Source organism: Camelus ferus, chromosome 13 (genome assembly GCF_009834535.1).
Source record: "Camelus ferus isolate YT-003-E chromosome 13, BCGSAC_Cfer_1.0, whole genome shotgun sequence".
NCBI classification, from domain to species: domain Eukaryota; kingdom Metazoa; phylum Chordata; class Mammalia; order Artiodactyla; family Camelidae; genus Camelus; species Camelus ferus.
In genome coordinates, this window is record NC_045708.1 from 29,259,334 (window position 1) to 29,276,527 (window position 17,194).

A 17,194-nucleotide genomic window follows, 5' to 3' on the forward strand; every position below is an offset into this window, starting at 1 on the left:
CATGCTTGGTTTTGTTTTTTTGTTTTACTCCCTAGTTTTTATTAAAATGTATCTGCATAATCCTTAAAAAGCAAAAAGCCTCTGTTATCTGTCTCTGAGAACAGCAAGGAAATGGGGAGATAGGTCACTCTCAGGAATCAATTTTGGGGCAGAGGAAGAACTCTAGAGAAGCTATGGGCGAGAGTTGCTAAAGAAGGTTGGGTCCCCACAGGCTGCCGCATAGAAGCAAAGGAGAGGCCAGGCAGAGTCCCTGGCCTCAGAAGAAAAGGGGGGCTTGATTTCCCATGCAGTTCTCAGCCTTCTATAAAGATTCCTTCCCTGCCTGCCCCCATCCTCCATGCAGCCAATTACTCCCTCATCTGGGCTCCTACACCAGCCTGCACACATTTCTCACATATTCTAACACCTCCCACAGTTAGCTGTGAGCTATTCTTTCTTTTCCACCAGGGCAGAGCCTGAGCATGGCATCTTCTTTCCTCCCCCTTCCCTGGCCACTGTCAGGCAATAACCTCTGACGTACAGTAAGAGCTCCGTAAATGTTTGCTAAAAGAATCCGGTTGTATTTATGGAGTCTTCCATGCCAGCTGGATTTCTTGAGGCTGGACATTGCAACTAGTTAGAGTTAGAGGGCCAGGAGATTAGAGCAGAGATTAAAAGGCTCTAGGTCAAGTCTTCATAGGTTTGGTGGGTAAAGAATAGAGTTTTAGACTTAGGAGAATGGAAACAGGACCAGCACATAGCAGAAGAAGTGACTATTCTCAGTGAAAATAAAGGGATACACACACACACACACACACACACACACTCACTCACACACACACACTCACACACACACACACACTCACACACACACTGTAACTGGCTCAGAGTCTCATGGGGAGGGATGATTCTTCCCACTCTGCCCTGGGATTCAACTCCCCTGTATCAGGGCTGGCTTAGGACTGGGAGGCTAACGAGTCAAAAGAATGAGACTAGAGTTCCGAGGTTCCCTGAAGCCAGCTAGGAGGCTGTGGCAGTCTGGGGAACCTCTCCTGTTGAAACAGCCCCCTCCGGATTTCTTCTTCTGGAGCACCTTTAGAGCAATACCCTGGTATTTTCTGTATGGGAGAGGTGAGGCAGGCAGGCAGGAGAGGAGTCTGTTCAGAGGCTCAGTTAAGCAGAGTCTATGTGGGTATTCTACTCAGCAGCAATAGGCATAAGACCCAGATGGGCTCTGGGAGTTGAAAATGAGGACTCTCTGAGGAATGGAATACTTTCATATTTCTCCAGAGCCTACAGGTGTAAAGTAGAAACCAGAATGCCTTGCTGGAAATCAGCCAGTTGAGAAGGCCTGCCCCTCTGGCTAGGAACCATACCAGCCCCAGGGTGCTTACCTGAGATTACGGCACCACCGTGGCCCCGTTTGAGGAAGCCGAAGACAGTTTTCTGGTGATACGCACAGTCGATGCAAGCCTGGACGGCCTGCTGCAACACCACGGAGGCGCGGGCTGGTCCGAAATGGTCGGGGAGCTGCTGGACCTTCTTCTTATCTAAGTGGGGGCCCGTGCTGCCTTTCTTGTTCAAGTAAACACAAACTGCAGGAGACAAAGAATCAAAGCAGCTTAAAGAGCATCCAGGGTAGAGAAGTCAGAAAACAGTGTTCTCTTCGTCTTTTATACCCTGGGCTCTGTCTCTACAGGATTCCCAGCTGCTAAGCTGGTGAAACACTGTGGGAGGGGGTAGAGGGTGGCTGTGCCCAGCTGCTGCCAGCCCGAATTGCATGACCAAAGGCTCTGGGAACACAGCCTGCTGGGAGAACAGCCCAGACCAAAAGCCACGGCACAGCACTTGCACTTTGTCTTCTGTGCACTGGAAAGGAAATGTAAGCAGTTTCCCAGACACATGTACTTCATTTCGATCCTTGGTTGCCTTACATATTCTCTGTATCTCCCACGTGCTCTATGTACAGAGCTGTGGGCTATGCCAATATTAGCAAGACTGTGCCTGTGTGTGTCTGGCCTTGGACTTAAAGTGGTCACACCATTAGTCACCTGCCTTGCTTTCCATTCTGGGCCTTAGAGTCCCTTGTTATCTTCTACACGTTCTGAGGCTCAAAGAAAGCAGTGAAAATAGAAAAAAATTGGAATAAAGAAAAACATGCAAAGGGCCTGAGGGTTCAGTAGTTCCTCCTGTCAGGACAGCTGGCACTCTCTTCATTGCAGCCCTCCACCTGGCACTGTGCTGGGGCAGACACTAGGGCGAGCACAGAAGTGAGAGGCAGGCCTACCCAGACTTGCTTCTTGGTCTCTGGAGAGGACCCTCGGCTGCCTGGTCAGCCATGGCATTCTCTCTGCTGATTTGCGTTTCCACTTGAGTAGGGGTTACTCTGCTCTCTCACACTGTCCTTGCTCTCTGACAGAAGGGCAGGGGGGCAGAAAGATAAGAGCTGTAGCTATGTGGGCTGTGGATGGACTGCTGTCCTATTTGGGCCTCAGGTGTGTCACGCATAAAATGAGGGGGCTGAGCTAGATGCTCTTGGAGGACTCTCCCACTTTTATCATTCTCTTCTAAGGGGAAGAAAGATGGAGAGAAGAAAATGGAAAAAGAGAGGCAGGATGTGAAAGGTGATGGCTGAAAAAGAAAAGAAAAAGAAGAAAAGGGTAAATAAGATGAATTGAAATACACATTTAACTCTGTTCTTTCCTAAAACCCACTAAAATGAGCCAGATAACAAAAAAGAGACAACTTAAAATTTTGGAAGCTGAAAAACAGACTGGCAAAGTAGCAACTGACTCAGCAGATCCAAGAAAGCTGATTCCTTAACCAAGAGTGGGGAATGATGAGAACTAAGCTGTTCCACCTTATAACTCACAAAAGGGCCAAGAATGGGCAGGTGTCCCTGCAGGCGGGTGTGAAGGTAGATTTAACAAAAGAAGAATTGGTTGAAGTCTGTTAAGAAATAGAATTTCCATGTCATAATATGACTCTTTCACTGAAAACAAAATAAATAGAAATGCAGGAACTCAGATAGATAAGAAGAGTAATGAAAATAAGTGAAAACATATGCCTGAAAAGACATTTATTAGAATGTTCATAGCAGCTTAGTCATAATAGCCCAAAACTAGAACCAACCCAAATAACCATTAACAAGAGAACAGATATACAAATTGTGGTATTTATTGGAATACCACTTGGCAGTGAAAAAGAACGAGCTATTGATAGGATGCTTCTCAAGAACATTATTTTGAATGAAAGAAACCAGATACAAAATAGCATGATTCCATTTATATATTAAATTCAGGGAAAGGAAAATGTAATCTGTGGTAACAGAAATCAGAATAAAGGTGAGAGTGAAGACTGACTGTAAGGAGGCATGAGGTAACTTCAAGGGTGGTGAAATGATCCTTATCTTCACTGGGGTTGTGGTTACCTGGGTGCTTACATTGATTAAAACTCATCAAATTGTATATTTAGATATGTAGATTTCACTGTATGTAAATTCTACTTAATCAAAACACAAAAAGTAAAAAAAAAAACAAAACAGTCCAGTGATTAAAAAAAAAGAAATTCTACATGGATTACAGGGAGAAATATAAAAGGCAAAGGGTAAGACCTTTAACAGACTCTAGCAGCTTAAAAATATGGACCCCCAAACATCCCTTCCACTGATCTCTGTGATTGATCCTTGACCAATAAACTACAGTGGAAATGACACTGCCAGTTTCTGGGACTAAGGCTTAAGAAACTGGCAGTTTCTACTTCTTTCTTGCCATGTGTGAAGAGGCAAAGCCACACTGTGGCAAGGTCTATGTGGAGAGAAACCATCAGCCAGAACTAACTTGTCAGCCCTGTGGTGGAAGTGGATCCTCCAGTCCTGATCGAGCCACCACAGCTGACAGTACACAGAAGAGAAACCAGCTGTTGCCACCCAGCACTGCCTGTGCTGATGTTTCAAGCCATGAAGTTTTGCAGTGGTCTGTTACGTAACAAAAGACTAACAAACTGTGGTACCAGGAATAGGATGCTGCCGTAACAGAAGCCCAACACACACGGTGCTGACTTCGGGACTGGGAAGCAGAAAGAAGCATAAAAAGCCACAAAGAGAGTGTAAGTGAAGCAGAAAGGGCCTTGAATAGAAGCCTGTAAACGCTTGGGGTCTGAAGGATTCTTTTCACTTTGTACCATCTCTGTCCCTTAGTCCGAGCTGGCAAGACTTCCACCAGAATGATTCTCTTAGAAACTCGACCTGGGTTGGGTTATGAATACTACTGAGATTTACTTCATTAGCCAAAAGCCACAATCACAAATTTCTTCTCTTCTTTGGGCTTCCTGTATGGCTGCTGAGACAATGCCCTTAAGATTCTTAAAAATCCTATTATTTAAGGGAGAGAATCTGTGAACTTGCCTTTAAGATTCTTAGAGGGCCTTTTGGTCTGAAAGAGTCTATGACGCATAGTCTTAAATCACTCTGACATCTTAACAAAAGGATTTATTGTTTTAGATTTGACCCATTCTTAGTTTAGAACTGTTTGCCTTCTGGAGAGACTGGAAACGATAAGCATTTCTGGACTTTTGTATTTTTTACATTTTTTAAAGCTCATCTCTCTCATCTTACATTTTTACCATAGGCAGTGAGAAGTCAGGTGATACTCCATTACTTAGTCTGGAAATCTCTCCATATTTCACTAAATTCATCAAGTACATTTCCTAGTTCCATGTTACTGCAGGTGACAGTGTTATCAAACTTTCCACCACTACCTACCAGGTATCCCCTGTCTTCCATCTTCCAATAAAATTTTCCTCACTTTCCTTTAAGTCCTCACTGACAGCCCCCTCAAGATTTTTTAGGCCTCCAGTCTCAAGTTTCTAAGAGAATCATTCGGGCAGAAGGATTTCCAGTTGGGACTAAAAGGAATAGAGATGGTACAACATGAAAAGAATTCTTTGGACTCCCACCTTTTATAGTCAGGAAGAAGACTGAGAAGGCAACTCAGTTTTCTCATGGAAAAGAAAGGATGATTCAGAGGACAAAACCAAAGAGCCATGGAATCAACTACCAGAAAGTGGCATTGGGTCTAATTAAGGAACTGGCAACGTACACACAGAGAGATTTCAGAATTTCTATAAACCAAAGACTGCTATGTGCCTCCAGTTCTTTTCCCCTTTGAACGAGTGCATCTGTAAGTTATCCTACGCCTGTCCCACCTCTGTATGATGGGTATGCGCGGAGCAGACGACTTGCTTCTTTAGGACACAGGTCTTCAGTTTAAGAAGAACTACTCTCAAGGAGCTATACCTGAGAAACTGCACATGACAGGTCTCATTTGCACCTGGATCTAATTTACATGATGAGATCCTAGATCTGGTACCTGATGTTGAAAAGGGATGAGACCTTTAATGGGGAATCTTGCAAGGGGAAGAATAAATTTTCCAAGTGGGAAGAATGTAAATAATTTATGTCCAGAGAGTGGACTGAGGTAGTTTTAAAATGTGGTCCGTAATTCTTTGACTCTCTTCCCATCAAGAGGTGGGGTCTAAACCTCCTTCTCTTAAATCTGGGTTCTGTGACTGCTCGATCAATAGAATATGGTGGGAATGATGCTATGTTAATTTTTGGGCTCAAGCCTTAAGAAAATGGTAGCCTCTACTTTCTGTCTTTTGGGACACTTGCTCTTAGAACCCAGTCACCCTGGTATGAGGAAGCTCAGGCTACCCTTTGGAGAGGCCCACGTAGAGAATAACCAACAGCTAGCACCAATTTTGTTGGCCATGTAAATGAACCATCTTGGAATTGGATCCTCCAGCCTTAGTTGAGCCACCTCAACTGATGCCATGTGGAAGGGAAATGAGCTGCCTCTGCTTTAATTTTAATATAGTTGAATATACTGATATTATCTTTTCTAGGAATACATACAGTTATACACTTTTCCTTTTACAGTTTATGCTTATTGTCTTATTTTAAAAATCCTTCCCAATCTTAAGGTCATAAAAATATTTTTGTATACTGTCATGTTTTGGTTTTCTACAGCATACATGAAATCAGAATTAGAAGCTGTAAAAGAAATTGAGAGAAGGGTAGCCAACATAATATTGAAGGAGAATAACAAAGTTGGAGGACTGACACTACCCAACTTCAAGAGAATGTGGTATTGATGAAAGAATAGAGAAATCAATGGTACAGAGAAGAGATCCCAGAAATAGTCCCACACAAATATAGCCAACTGATCTTTGACAAAGGAACAAGGCTATACAATGGAGCAAAGGTAGTCTTTTCAACAAAGGTAATGAAACAACTGGACAGCCCCGTGCAAAAACTGGAATCCAGACATAGACTTTATACTCTTCACAAAAATTAACTCAAAATAGATCTCAGACCTAAATGTAAAATTTGAAACTATAAAACTCCTAGAAGATAACACAGGAGAAAACCAAGATGACCTTGGATGTGCCAGTGACTTCAGATATAACACCAAAGGCACAATCCATGAAAGAAATAACTGACAACCTGGACTCATTAAAATGAAAACCTTCTGCTCTGTGAAAGACAATGTCAAGAAAATGAGAAGGCAAGCTAAGGGTGGGAGAAAAATATTTGCAAAAGACATATTTGATAAAGACTGTTATCTAAAACACACAAAGAATTCTTAACATTCAACAATAAGAAAACAAACAACTGATTAAAAAATGGGCCAAAGTTGTTAACAGACACCTCACCAAAGAAGATACACAAATGGCATATAAGCATATGAAAAGATGCTCTACTCTACATGTCATCAGAGATATTTAAACTAAAACAACAATCAAATACCACTATACACTTATTAAAATGGCCAAAATCCAGAACACTGACACCACCAAATGCTGGTGAGGATGAGAAGCAACAAATGAACTTTCACTCATTGCTGGCTGGAATGATGCAACATGGTACAGCCACTTTGACATTGACAATTTCTTATAAAACCAAACATACTCTTACCATATGATCCAGCAATCTCATTCCTTGGTATTTACCCAAAGGAACTGAAAACTTATGTCCACACTTAAACCTGCACATGAATGTTTATAGCAGCTTACTTCTAACTGCCAAAACATGGAAACAACCAAGACATCCTTCAGTACGTGAATGGATAAATCAACTCTGGGTACAGACAGACAATGGTATATTATTTAACACTAGAAAAAAAAGTGAGCTATCAAGCCATGAAAAGACACAGAAGAAATTTAAATGTATATTACTAAGTGAAAAGGCCAATCTGAAAAGGCTACATACTGAATGATTTCAACTATATGACATTCTGGAAAAGGCAAAATTACTGAGACAGTAAAAAGGTCAGAGGTTGCCAGGGATTAGTAGGGAGGGAAGAATGAATAGGCAGAGCTTAGAGGATTTTTGAGGATTTTTAGGGCAGTTAAATTATTCTATACAATCCTATTATGCTGGGTACATGTCATACATATTTGTCAAAATCCATAGACTGTACAACACCAAGAGAGAACTCTAATGTAAACTATGGACTATAGGTGATAAGGGTGTTTCAATGTAAGTTCATCAGTTGAAACAAATGTACTACTCTGGTGGAGGATGTTTATAATGGAGAAAGCCAAGCATGTGTCGGGGCAGAGAAAATATGGGAAACTTCTGCACCTTCTGCTCAATTCTACTGTGAACCTAAAAAAATAGCCTAGTAAAAAATTCAGAAAATAAAAAAGAACTCTTCAGAGTAGATACAAATATCTAAGAGTGGGGAAGTAGAGCATAAGCATTTCCTAAATGTATGTAAAATCCTTTTACGCAGAGCATTTTGAGGACTAATTTTTTTGCCAAACACCCTTTGGAAAATGCCACTAGAGTAATAAATAATGATACTTTTAAAAGCAAAATGCCAGGAACAAGAAACTCAATACAAAGTTTATAAGATATAATTGAAGAAAGTTGATCAAAAAGACAAAGAGAATAGGAATAAGAATAAAGAGGGTCAAGAACATAGAGGACAACTTCAGGAAGTTCAACATCTGAATAGCATACATGCCAGAAAGAGTGCATAGAGAAAAATGGGAGAAAAATCACTGATGAAAGACCTTAAGAAAGTTTCAAGAGACTAAATAATGAATGGACAAACTATGTGTCCACATAGTAGGTAAAAATATATCATAGGTGAAATTTCAGAATACTGAGGATGAAGAGAAGCTTCAGAGAGAATAAAGAGGTTTCACAAAACCAAAGATAAAATCTAAGAAAGATTATATGGGAAAATAAAGACATGGAGAGGAGCAAACTGGGGATAACACAAGAGCGAGGTGAAGAGGATGTCAAGGAACTCAGAAGGCTCCAGGGGATTTCTTTTAGAATTTGGAATGGATAGAATATATAATGTGCTTGAACACAGAGAAAGATGTATATAGCAGTAAGAGAGTTTGAGGCTGAATTAATAAGTACATAGCAAAATAAACACATTAACAAAGAAATCAAGATTCAGTTTAAAACAAAATGTTGTTTAACAAAGGAAAAGTAATCATAGTACAACTACATGGCTCAACTGAGAACAGCATGTAACAAGTTATAATAACAAATTACTAAATATCGATCTAATAAAAATTATAATATCACAGTACTAGGATACAGAAGTATGTGTGGGTGGGGAGGGGAGCAAGGAAATCAAGAAGAATTAAATTGTCATCATCTAAAGTGTATCATCAGTTGAAAAATGCCTAAAACTAAAATTAAAAAAAGCAATATAAGCCTCCCATTTACATATATGGAGGTAAATAAGAGAATGAGGTAAATTAAAAGTGATTGCCTTTGGTGAGAAGTAAATGACAGGGGGATAGAGGGTCTCTTTGTTTTGTTTTTATAATAATTCTTGTAGGCCTGTTGTTCCTTTAAACTATGAGCATGTATATAACGCTGATAAAATTACTTTTTTTAAAAAATGGAGGTACTGCAGATTGAATCCAGGACCTCGTACATAACAAGCATGTGCTCTACCACTGAGCTATTATCACCCTCCCCTCCTCCAAATGACTCTTAAGAAGTGTTGTGCAGTTAAAAAAATGAAAGGTAAGTAATAAAGGATATAGTGTAGCACACAACATTTGATCTGTGATAGTTTTTAATTGTTAACATTTGAAGTGACTATAAAGGTAACTTGGATGAATCTTCTCATTGTATATGTGTGGAAACTGAGATTCAGAAAGGGAAGTGACATCAAGGCCACACAGAAAGAGTGGAGTCCCCTCAGGGGATGGTGAAACAGTGATCAGTCAAGACTGCTATAGCGTGATCAAGAGCAGGAAACAGGGATACAAACGCAAGTTGCCCCTCTTCCTGGGCTTTGAGATTCAGACCAAAGGAGGGACTACCAGCTCAGTGACTGCCGAAGAGATGATCTACATCATTTAAAATGAATAATGAGGCACAGTCATGAAGCTCCCAGTGCTGTGGATCTTCTAGGTCTTTGTTGAAAAGGCACCCAGGCACTTAAGTGATATCTAGAATGATGTGGAGTAAACTAAGCAGGCTTACTAGGGGTATGCTAAGAGCTTGGAAAATATAATCAGTATCTTCACCAAGGTGTCCGTCTATCTTTACTTCCTCATCCATGGAGCTTAACGGGCAAAACTTCTAAGCTTTGTTCATTAATTTGATGATACTTTTGGACTAAGCAAACCCAGTAACTGGCCGGGGCTAGATGCATAAGATACATTTTAAGAAATCAATTGACAGTACCCTGACAAGAGCTGGACATAAATGCCACAGGCAGGCTTTGTTGTTTTCCAAAGGTTATTTGGAGTGGAAAGTATGACTGGCCTTGCCTTCAAGTGCTAACATTCTAGGATTTGGGCGGAGACGTATTCAACTCCCTCTAAGAAAAAGACTACCCTAACTTCCAAGGGGATCATTTCAACTGCTTTGACTTCCCTAAGGAAGATGGATTTATCTACAGAGTAACAAAAGTAAGGTTTCACACATGTATCTCACTTTACACATACAAAATGAGTACTTTTTAATTACCTCATTGTATAACTAAAACCCCATTGGTATATCTATTCTAAAGGGGTAGCTCTTTTACAGTTACCTTCATATACAGTTTATGAAATTGGAACAGATATGCACAGCCCCGGTTGACTACCCCCACCCACTTCAGCTACCAGCTTTTGCTTTGAATCAAACATGCATGGATTAGTCTCCAAAATCAAATTCACTTTCATAGTACCAAGGTTTGCCACCATCAATGATGTTAAAAAAAAATCAGAGCAGTGTCATACATATTTGCGTGACGGCAGAATTATTAGAATGCTGGAAGGGTTCTGGAAGGGATCACTAAGCAGGGAGGGCTCCAAACTGGAAAGGATGGGTATTATTACAAAGTGGGCTAGGGAGCTCCTGATGCTGGCCTCATACCCACCCACCCCCATTCCCCGGCTCCCTAACTCTAAGTTCACAGAACATCTACCTAAATTTCTTTGATTGTTTTGACAGAAGGAAGGTTTCTCTGAAGTTATTTCAAATGTCAAAGACAAAAAATTTTTTAAAGGTTCTATTTAGATTTATAAATGGATAGAGGGCTAACTACTGGTACAGAATAAGAGAAAGTATAGACACTGGGGCCTGGAGCTTGTTGCAGCTAATACTGTGATCTGCTCTTACCTGTGGGGGCCTGCATGGCTGAGCTGGGGATGGTGGCAGCATCTTGGGGTACAGTGCTGGTATCCGGTTCAGGGGTGCTGGTTGTTGGTGAGGTGGGTGGTGGGTTCAGCAAAGTCCGAGGTTTCCTCTGTCAAAATGGATGGGGAAAAGTTTGCTACCCATGATAGGTAACTTGTCTTCTCATTCCTCTATTCCTAGCACTTAATTCACCCATGAAAGTGAAATATATTTGTGGATGGGTCTGTGTTTTATCATTTTTTCCCCAACACAGCATCTTGCCTGTAGCTGCAAATATATTAGATGCTTAGTAAATATTTTCCGAATCTATGTATAAGATTCTGGGCTCTGATAATCAGAGCTTAATTCACTCTCTTTTATACTGCACTCAATTGACACAACATTGTAAACTGACTATAACTCAATAAAAAATGTTAAAAAAAATCTATACTGCACTCAATATTATCATCTGAAGTTCAGGTTCTTCATTAGCTGGGTAGAAAAAAAAGGAAAAAAACCCGCTATGGCTTAAGTCTTCTTTGATGTTACTTTGTTTCTCTCTGTTGAAAATGGAAACATCCCTTCCCCTAACTCCACAATTTTCCTCGCCTACCTCCTCAGCTCATTACCTACCATTTCTTATCTTAAACCGTATACTCCAGCAATCTGTAACTACAGTACTTCTCTAAAAACCTGGTTTTACATGGTCTCTGCCTTTATAGAGTATTCTTTCTGCCAGGAATACTCCTTTTTTTTCTTTACCTTATAAATATCTGTTTATCCAGGAAGCTTTTCTAGATTTCCTCTAGTTACTGTCTCTTTTGTGCTATTTCTGTACTTTGTATTGTTGCATTTGTTACAATGTATTGTCATTATATATTTACATACTGGTGTCCTCCATGAGCCTGGCGCTTCTTGAAGGTCTGATTTGGAGTACAATTCCTACTTGGCATATGTTAAGCGTCAAAAAATGTCTTTCAATGAAGCATACAGTATAGAATACCAATAATGGGGAAAGTAATAAAAATGATTTGAGAAAAATCTAGTATCTCCTTTATGTTGTTCAGTGTGTCTCTGGGGGAGAAAGACCTCAGCAGGTTTTCTCCCAAGAAACAGTTTTTTAAATGCAAGGAAAACATAACCATTACTGAAATTCAAAAATCTCTTTTTATTAAATGTCACATGTAGTCCACTCTGGGTGCTGTATAAACCTGACTGCCTTCTAAGAGTGTATCTAAAGAGATGGTAACAATGACAGCAGGCATATATAAGTCAGGTTTGCCTGTGAAAGCAGTCATGCAAACTCTTATGGAACATTCAAAGCACACAGAGGACATGGACATTTCATCGTATTTTTTTTGATATTGCCACAAGTAAACATTCAAATAGGCAATGTGTCAGGGAAGAAAGGAAATATCAGTTCAACTTCACTGAATTGGTGGTAGGATTTCATGGGGTCCCTGAAGGAACAAACCCAGTGAGTTAGATGCCTAAATACTGCAGAAAAAAGTAGAAAGATGGAAAGCATTATTACTACTTGAGGTAAGTGCATTTACATGTATTATATCTATTCATATTATCTCAGCTCCATTTTACTGGTGAGAAAACTGGGACTCATAGCCTTACTCAAAGCTTTCCCAAAGTCAGAAACACCTGGATATGAGATATAAATCTAAGTTTGTTTGGCTTCAAAACCTATGCTCTTGTCACAAGACGCTTTGCTTCAAAAATGAATATAAGGGTCATGGGTTAAATAGAGGCATATGCCCTTACAGAAATACAGAAAAGGACAGGAAGAGGAATTAGGGAGTCAAATGCCAGGCCATAAAATACAGTAGTAGATGAACATTATTGCTTTCAAGAGGGTTGGCAAGAAAGAGGACTTTGGCTACCGTGTTTAGGGTTTCCTGAAAAAGCAGAGCAGAGGCAAAATCATAGTTCTTAGGTTTTGAAGTATCTTAAAGGCTACTTAATCCAACTATCCATCCAATACTTTACTTCCCTCTCCTTAAAAACATCACTCCCAATAGTCATCTGGTACCTGATGAAATATCTCTAGTGATGGGAGATCACCACCTCTATTTTGAAATAGATTTAACTGTTTCTTTAATGTTGAGACAAAGTCTGTCTATTTGAGTTTCTGGTCCTATCTTTGGAACCTCACAGACAAGTTTTCTCCCCCTTTAATATGACTGTCAAGATGTCTTCACATTATCGAAAGCATGGTTTCCCTGGCCTTAGAATCTTTAGGGCTTTCAGCCTCTCCTCCACAACATGAGAATGAGAAGAGAGTAATGGAGGCAAAAATGCATCAGGATCTAGGTTAGGGGTTAGTGGAAATAGATCAGGAGAATTACATGTTACACAGAAAGATTAGGATGTGACATCAAGAATTCAAAACCAATAAATAAGAGATAATCTCAATCAGAACACCATCAGCCAAGTCATCCATCCATTCATCCATCTTGCATATAACTGAACATTTCCCAAATGACTGAGATACAGGGCATTGCAGGAGAAAAAGAGAAGAAAAAGATTAAGTTCCTAATCTTGAGGAGCTTATATTCTAGAAGGACTGAGGTCAGCTGGAGCTTATCAACAAAACCAAACCAACCAACTAACAAAATCTGAAATTGAAATTGAAATGGAATGCCTAAGGAGAAATAGGTATCATTTCCACATTGGAACTCAGGTAGTCTAGTTTGGGAGGGAGTTTTAGAGAAATCCCCTGAGTTAGGAAGTGAGTGGAGAAGGTGATGCCAAAGGAAGCCCAAGAGAAGTAGCTGAGGAATCTTCCTATCAGTGGCTTCCCTAGGGAGGACATGCATGAAGAACTGGACACAACTAAAAGGTGGTACTTTCAGTAACAGTGCTTAGTGAAGCTCAACCTAGCAGTCTTCTACACTAGGGGTAAGTGTTACCTCCCTCAGGAAACGTGGTAGGGCAGCAGTAACCTTAGGACTAGAAGATCTGGAGACTCATCTCTGTAGTCTTTGCCATTTATTAGCTATGTGACCTTAGGGCTCTCACATCCTTAAGTCTCAATTTACTTGACCACTAAATAGCATTAACACTACTCATCTCCTAGGGTTTCGTGAATGAAGATCATGTGATATGTAATGGTGTCAGGTATACAGCCTGATATTCAGCAAATATTCAATAATTTTCTTTCATCCTTTCTTTCTAAGAAGGTACAGGGACAGAAAAAGAAATACATTTACAGAGTCAGATTTCTCTTTTTGTTCACATACTTGGGCATCCACTCTGGGCAGGTTAAAAATTAGGAGCAGGGTCTTCCATCTATGGAAGACATTAGACCAGAATTCCCATGAATGTTAACTTTCAAAGTCAAAATTTGTTTCTTATCCACACCATCTTATCTCTAATGTTACCAACCCCCACGCAAGTAGCTAAAGTAGGGATGACAATCTAGGAGATTCTTCTAAAAGCATACACAATGTGGAGGACAGGGCTAGACACGCTCCTTTCTAAGATGGATGGATATGGATGTTACCCTTTTATAACCCTTTATCCCTTGCTGGGAAATCCACATTTTTACCTACCTTACTGCCAGGTTTGGGACCCCTCTTCTTTGGGAATTTCAAAGGTTCAGCTGACTTGGATGGGGTAGAGATGGGATGGGGAATTAGGGGCTTGGATGTCCGGCCCCGCTTCTTTCCTGGTTTACGTCCCCTCTGCCCTGGTTGATGCTCCAAGACAGTTTTGGTGTTGCTGTGGATGCTGGGCTTCTCAGGGTTCACATCAGATGCAGGATAGGGAGTCTTTGGAATCACAACTGCAAGAAAAAGACTCATTCTATCACCTTCTCCTCCCACCTGCATTCCCATCACAGCCAGAAGGCAGAAAAAAAAAAAAAAAAAAGACTTCCTACTTGTGCTCGGGTAGTTTTATCCCAAGAAGCTAATTTCTTGGCATCTGACCTAAATGTTAGAAAATCTCAGAACTGAATTTAGATTGGATAGAATTGGAAGTTTTAATTATTTTGGCAGATTCAGAAAAAATATCAAAATTTTCTCCCCAAGGCTTCTAGTTAAAAGTATATAAACAGAATTACAGGCTCAGAGATGGAATGGCTCTTAGAAGCCCATAATCTTCTCCTGCTAAGAATGAAGATCTGAGGCTCGGAACAGGAAATGATGCCTTCCCTAGGTTATGCAGTGAGTTGGGATAAAGACTTACATTTGAAACTGGGCCCTGACAACCAAGTCAGGGATTTCCTACAACGATCTACCCAGAGTTTTAGTGTAATTATTGCAGTGAGGAATAGTGAAACACATGGAAATATACATCTGATAGCATCCTTCCTTACCTTAAAAACCTTTGCTCCATATTACTTTAAGGTAAAGCCCAAATTCTTTATTCTGATATCCAAAGACTTTTGTGACTTTGTCCTGCCTTGCTCTCCAGTTATGTCTGATGTCATTTCCTGTCACTCACCCCCATGTTCTAGCTCCACTGTTTTCTGAGCACCAATTTGTTCATATACATTGACTTCTCCATTCTTCCTGGTCAGACATACATCAATACTCAGTTTTCAACACTCAGCTCCATGGCCACCTACTTACTGAGCACTTGTCTGACTATGCCCCAACTAAGTCAGTATTCCACCCATGCCAAAGCACTCTGTAGACATCTATGTTAGAGTACTTTCAATTTTACTCCATTCATTCATCTTAAGCTGAGACCTCTTCAAGGTAAGGGATATCTAATTCATTCCACAAGGTTCCTGAGCACTTACTACAGGTTATGCACTATTCTAAGCCCTGGGGTAGAACAGTGAACAAAACAGGCATAGTTTCCATGCTCATGGAGCTTGCCTCCTAGTTGGGGAGACAAAAAATAGGCAAATAATTATACCATATAATGTTAAGTAGGTGCTATGATTAAAACTAGAGCAAGGTAAGGAGATAGAGGGATGAGGAAAGACCTCTTTGAGCCTCTTTGACATTTGTACAGAGCTCCCAAATGAAATAAAGGCGAAGCCTTATGAAGATCTGAGGAAAGAGCCTTCCAAGTAGAGGGTATGTAACAAGTGCAAAGATTCCGAGATGGGATCATGTTAGTGTGTTTGAGATTTGGCAAGGAGTTCAGTATAGCTGGAATTGGGTGAGCAAAGGAGAGAGTGCAAGGAGATTAGATTAGAAAGGGAGTAGCAGTAAGATTGTGTGGTATTTTGTAGACTGTGAAAATGAATCTGAACTTATCTTAAGTATGAAGGGAAGCCACTGTAGGGTTTTGAGCAGGGGAGTGATAGGATGTACTTAAAAGGAACACTTCGGCTGCTCTGGGAGGGGAGAGGGCAAGAGTAGAACTAGGGAGACAGTTAATAAACTAATTACAGTGGGTAGATAAAAGATAGTATTTCTTGTGCTTCGAGGTAGGATGTACTAGATTATTACAGTGCATTGTTACTGATGCAACAACTAGAAAAACTCAGATAAATTATTTTAAAAGACATTGCAGTGTTGTAGAAATCATGAGGAGTAGACAATCCGGAATTCCAGACCGGGGTGGAGAGGGCTTCTGAAGTAGCTGACACTGTTTTCTTTTCTGAGGACATTTGCCAATTTGGGGCATGAACTGATGATCAGGCTTGGCCTGTGCAGAAGAGCTCTACTCAAGGAAAGAGACATCAGAGAGACTGCTGTGACAGACTGGAACTTGAGGAGTGGCCAAGTTTCCACATGAGATATTTGCTGTGTTCTGAGCCTGCATGCTGGAACTGCAAAGTTAGACTGAGAGCTTCTAAAGGGCAGAATGAAATCTCTCATTATCTTGTGATTTCAGGAGATTAGAGCACACTAGAAGGAGAAGGTCTACCTAAAACACGTAGCTTATTTCCTCTTCAAGATAAACACCACAGTTTGAAATTGTAAGGGGTGAAAGGTCAAAGAACCAAACCCCCAACCTCTCAAGGGTAGGACAATATCTTGCATCTTTTCAGGACTACAAATATGGAGACTTATTAGGTTCTTAATCAAAACCCCAAAAGGGTCCATGTCCAAGGAATAGGGCTAAACCATTGGTACAAACCCAGATCCGGACTAGCTCAATCCATGATTAGATTGAGGGGGTCAGGCCCTTATCCTATTAGCCTAACAAAGGAAAGGAAGAATTCTTTATGACACAAAATATCACCTGGAGTCTCAACAGTTCTTTTATATAAAATATCCAGTATGTATGTACGTATGTATGTATGTATTTATGTATGTGTGTGCATGATATAAAAAGAGGCAGAAAAATGTGGCTGGTAATCAAGAGAATATGCAGACAACAGAAGACTCATGTATGATCCAGACAATGAAACACAGACTTTAAAATAACCATAATTAATATGGTTTTAAAAAGTAGAGAAAAAGATGAACAAAATGCAAGAAAAGATAAATAATACCCACAGAAAACTGGAACCTATATAAAAAATTAAATGAACACCCTGGAATAAAAAATATAATATTAAAAATTAAGAACTCATTGGATAGATTTAAGGGCAGACAAGATCCAGGAGAAGAATTAATAAATTTGAAGAAAAATCACTAGGAAATATGCAAA

At 40.2% G+C, this 17,194-nt stretch overlaps 1 protein-coding gene across 13 annotated transcripts in view; it reads right to left on the reverse strand.

The window, feature by feature from the left end:
- The window catches only part of SCMH1 (Scm polycomb group protein homolog 1), a 144,988-nt gene that overhangs the window by 19,775 nt on the left and 108,019 nt on the right, over positions 1-17,194 (reverse strand). For 12 of the 13 annotated variants that reach the window (XM_032493956.1, XM_032493959.1, XM_032493955.1 and 9 more), the window contains 3 exons: positions 14,188-14,420; positions 10,628-10,754; positions 1,374-1,574 (listed from right to left, as the gene is read on the reverse strand). In XM_032493956.1, the coding sequence (XP_032349847.1) occupies positions 1,374-1,574; positions 10,628-10,754; positions 14,188-14,420 (561 nt within the window). The remainder of the gene's footprint in view (positions 1-1,373; positions 1,575-10,627; positions 10,755-14,187; positions 14,421-17,194) is intronic. The other variant, XM_032493966.1, reaches the window with a different exon arrangement.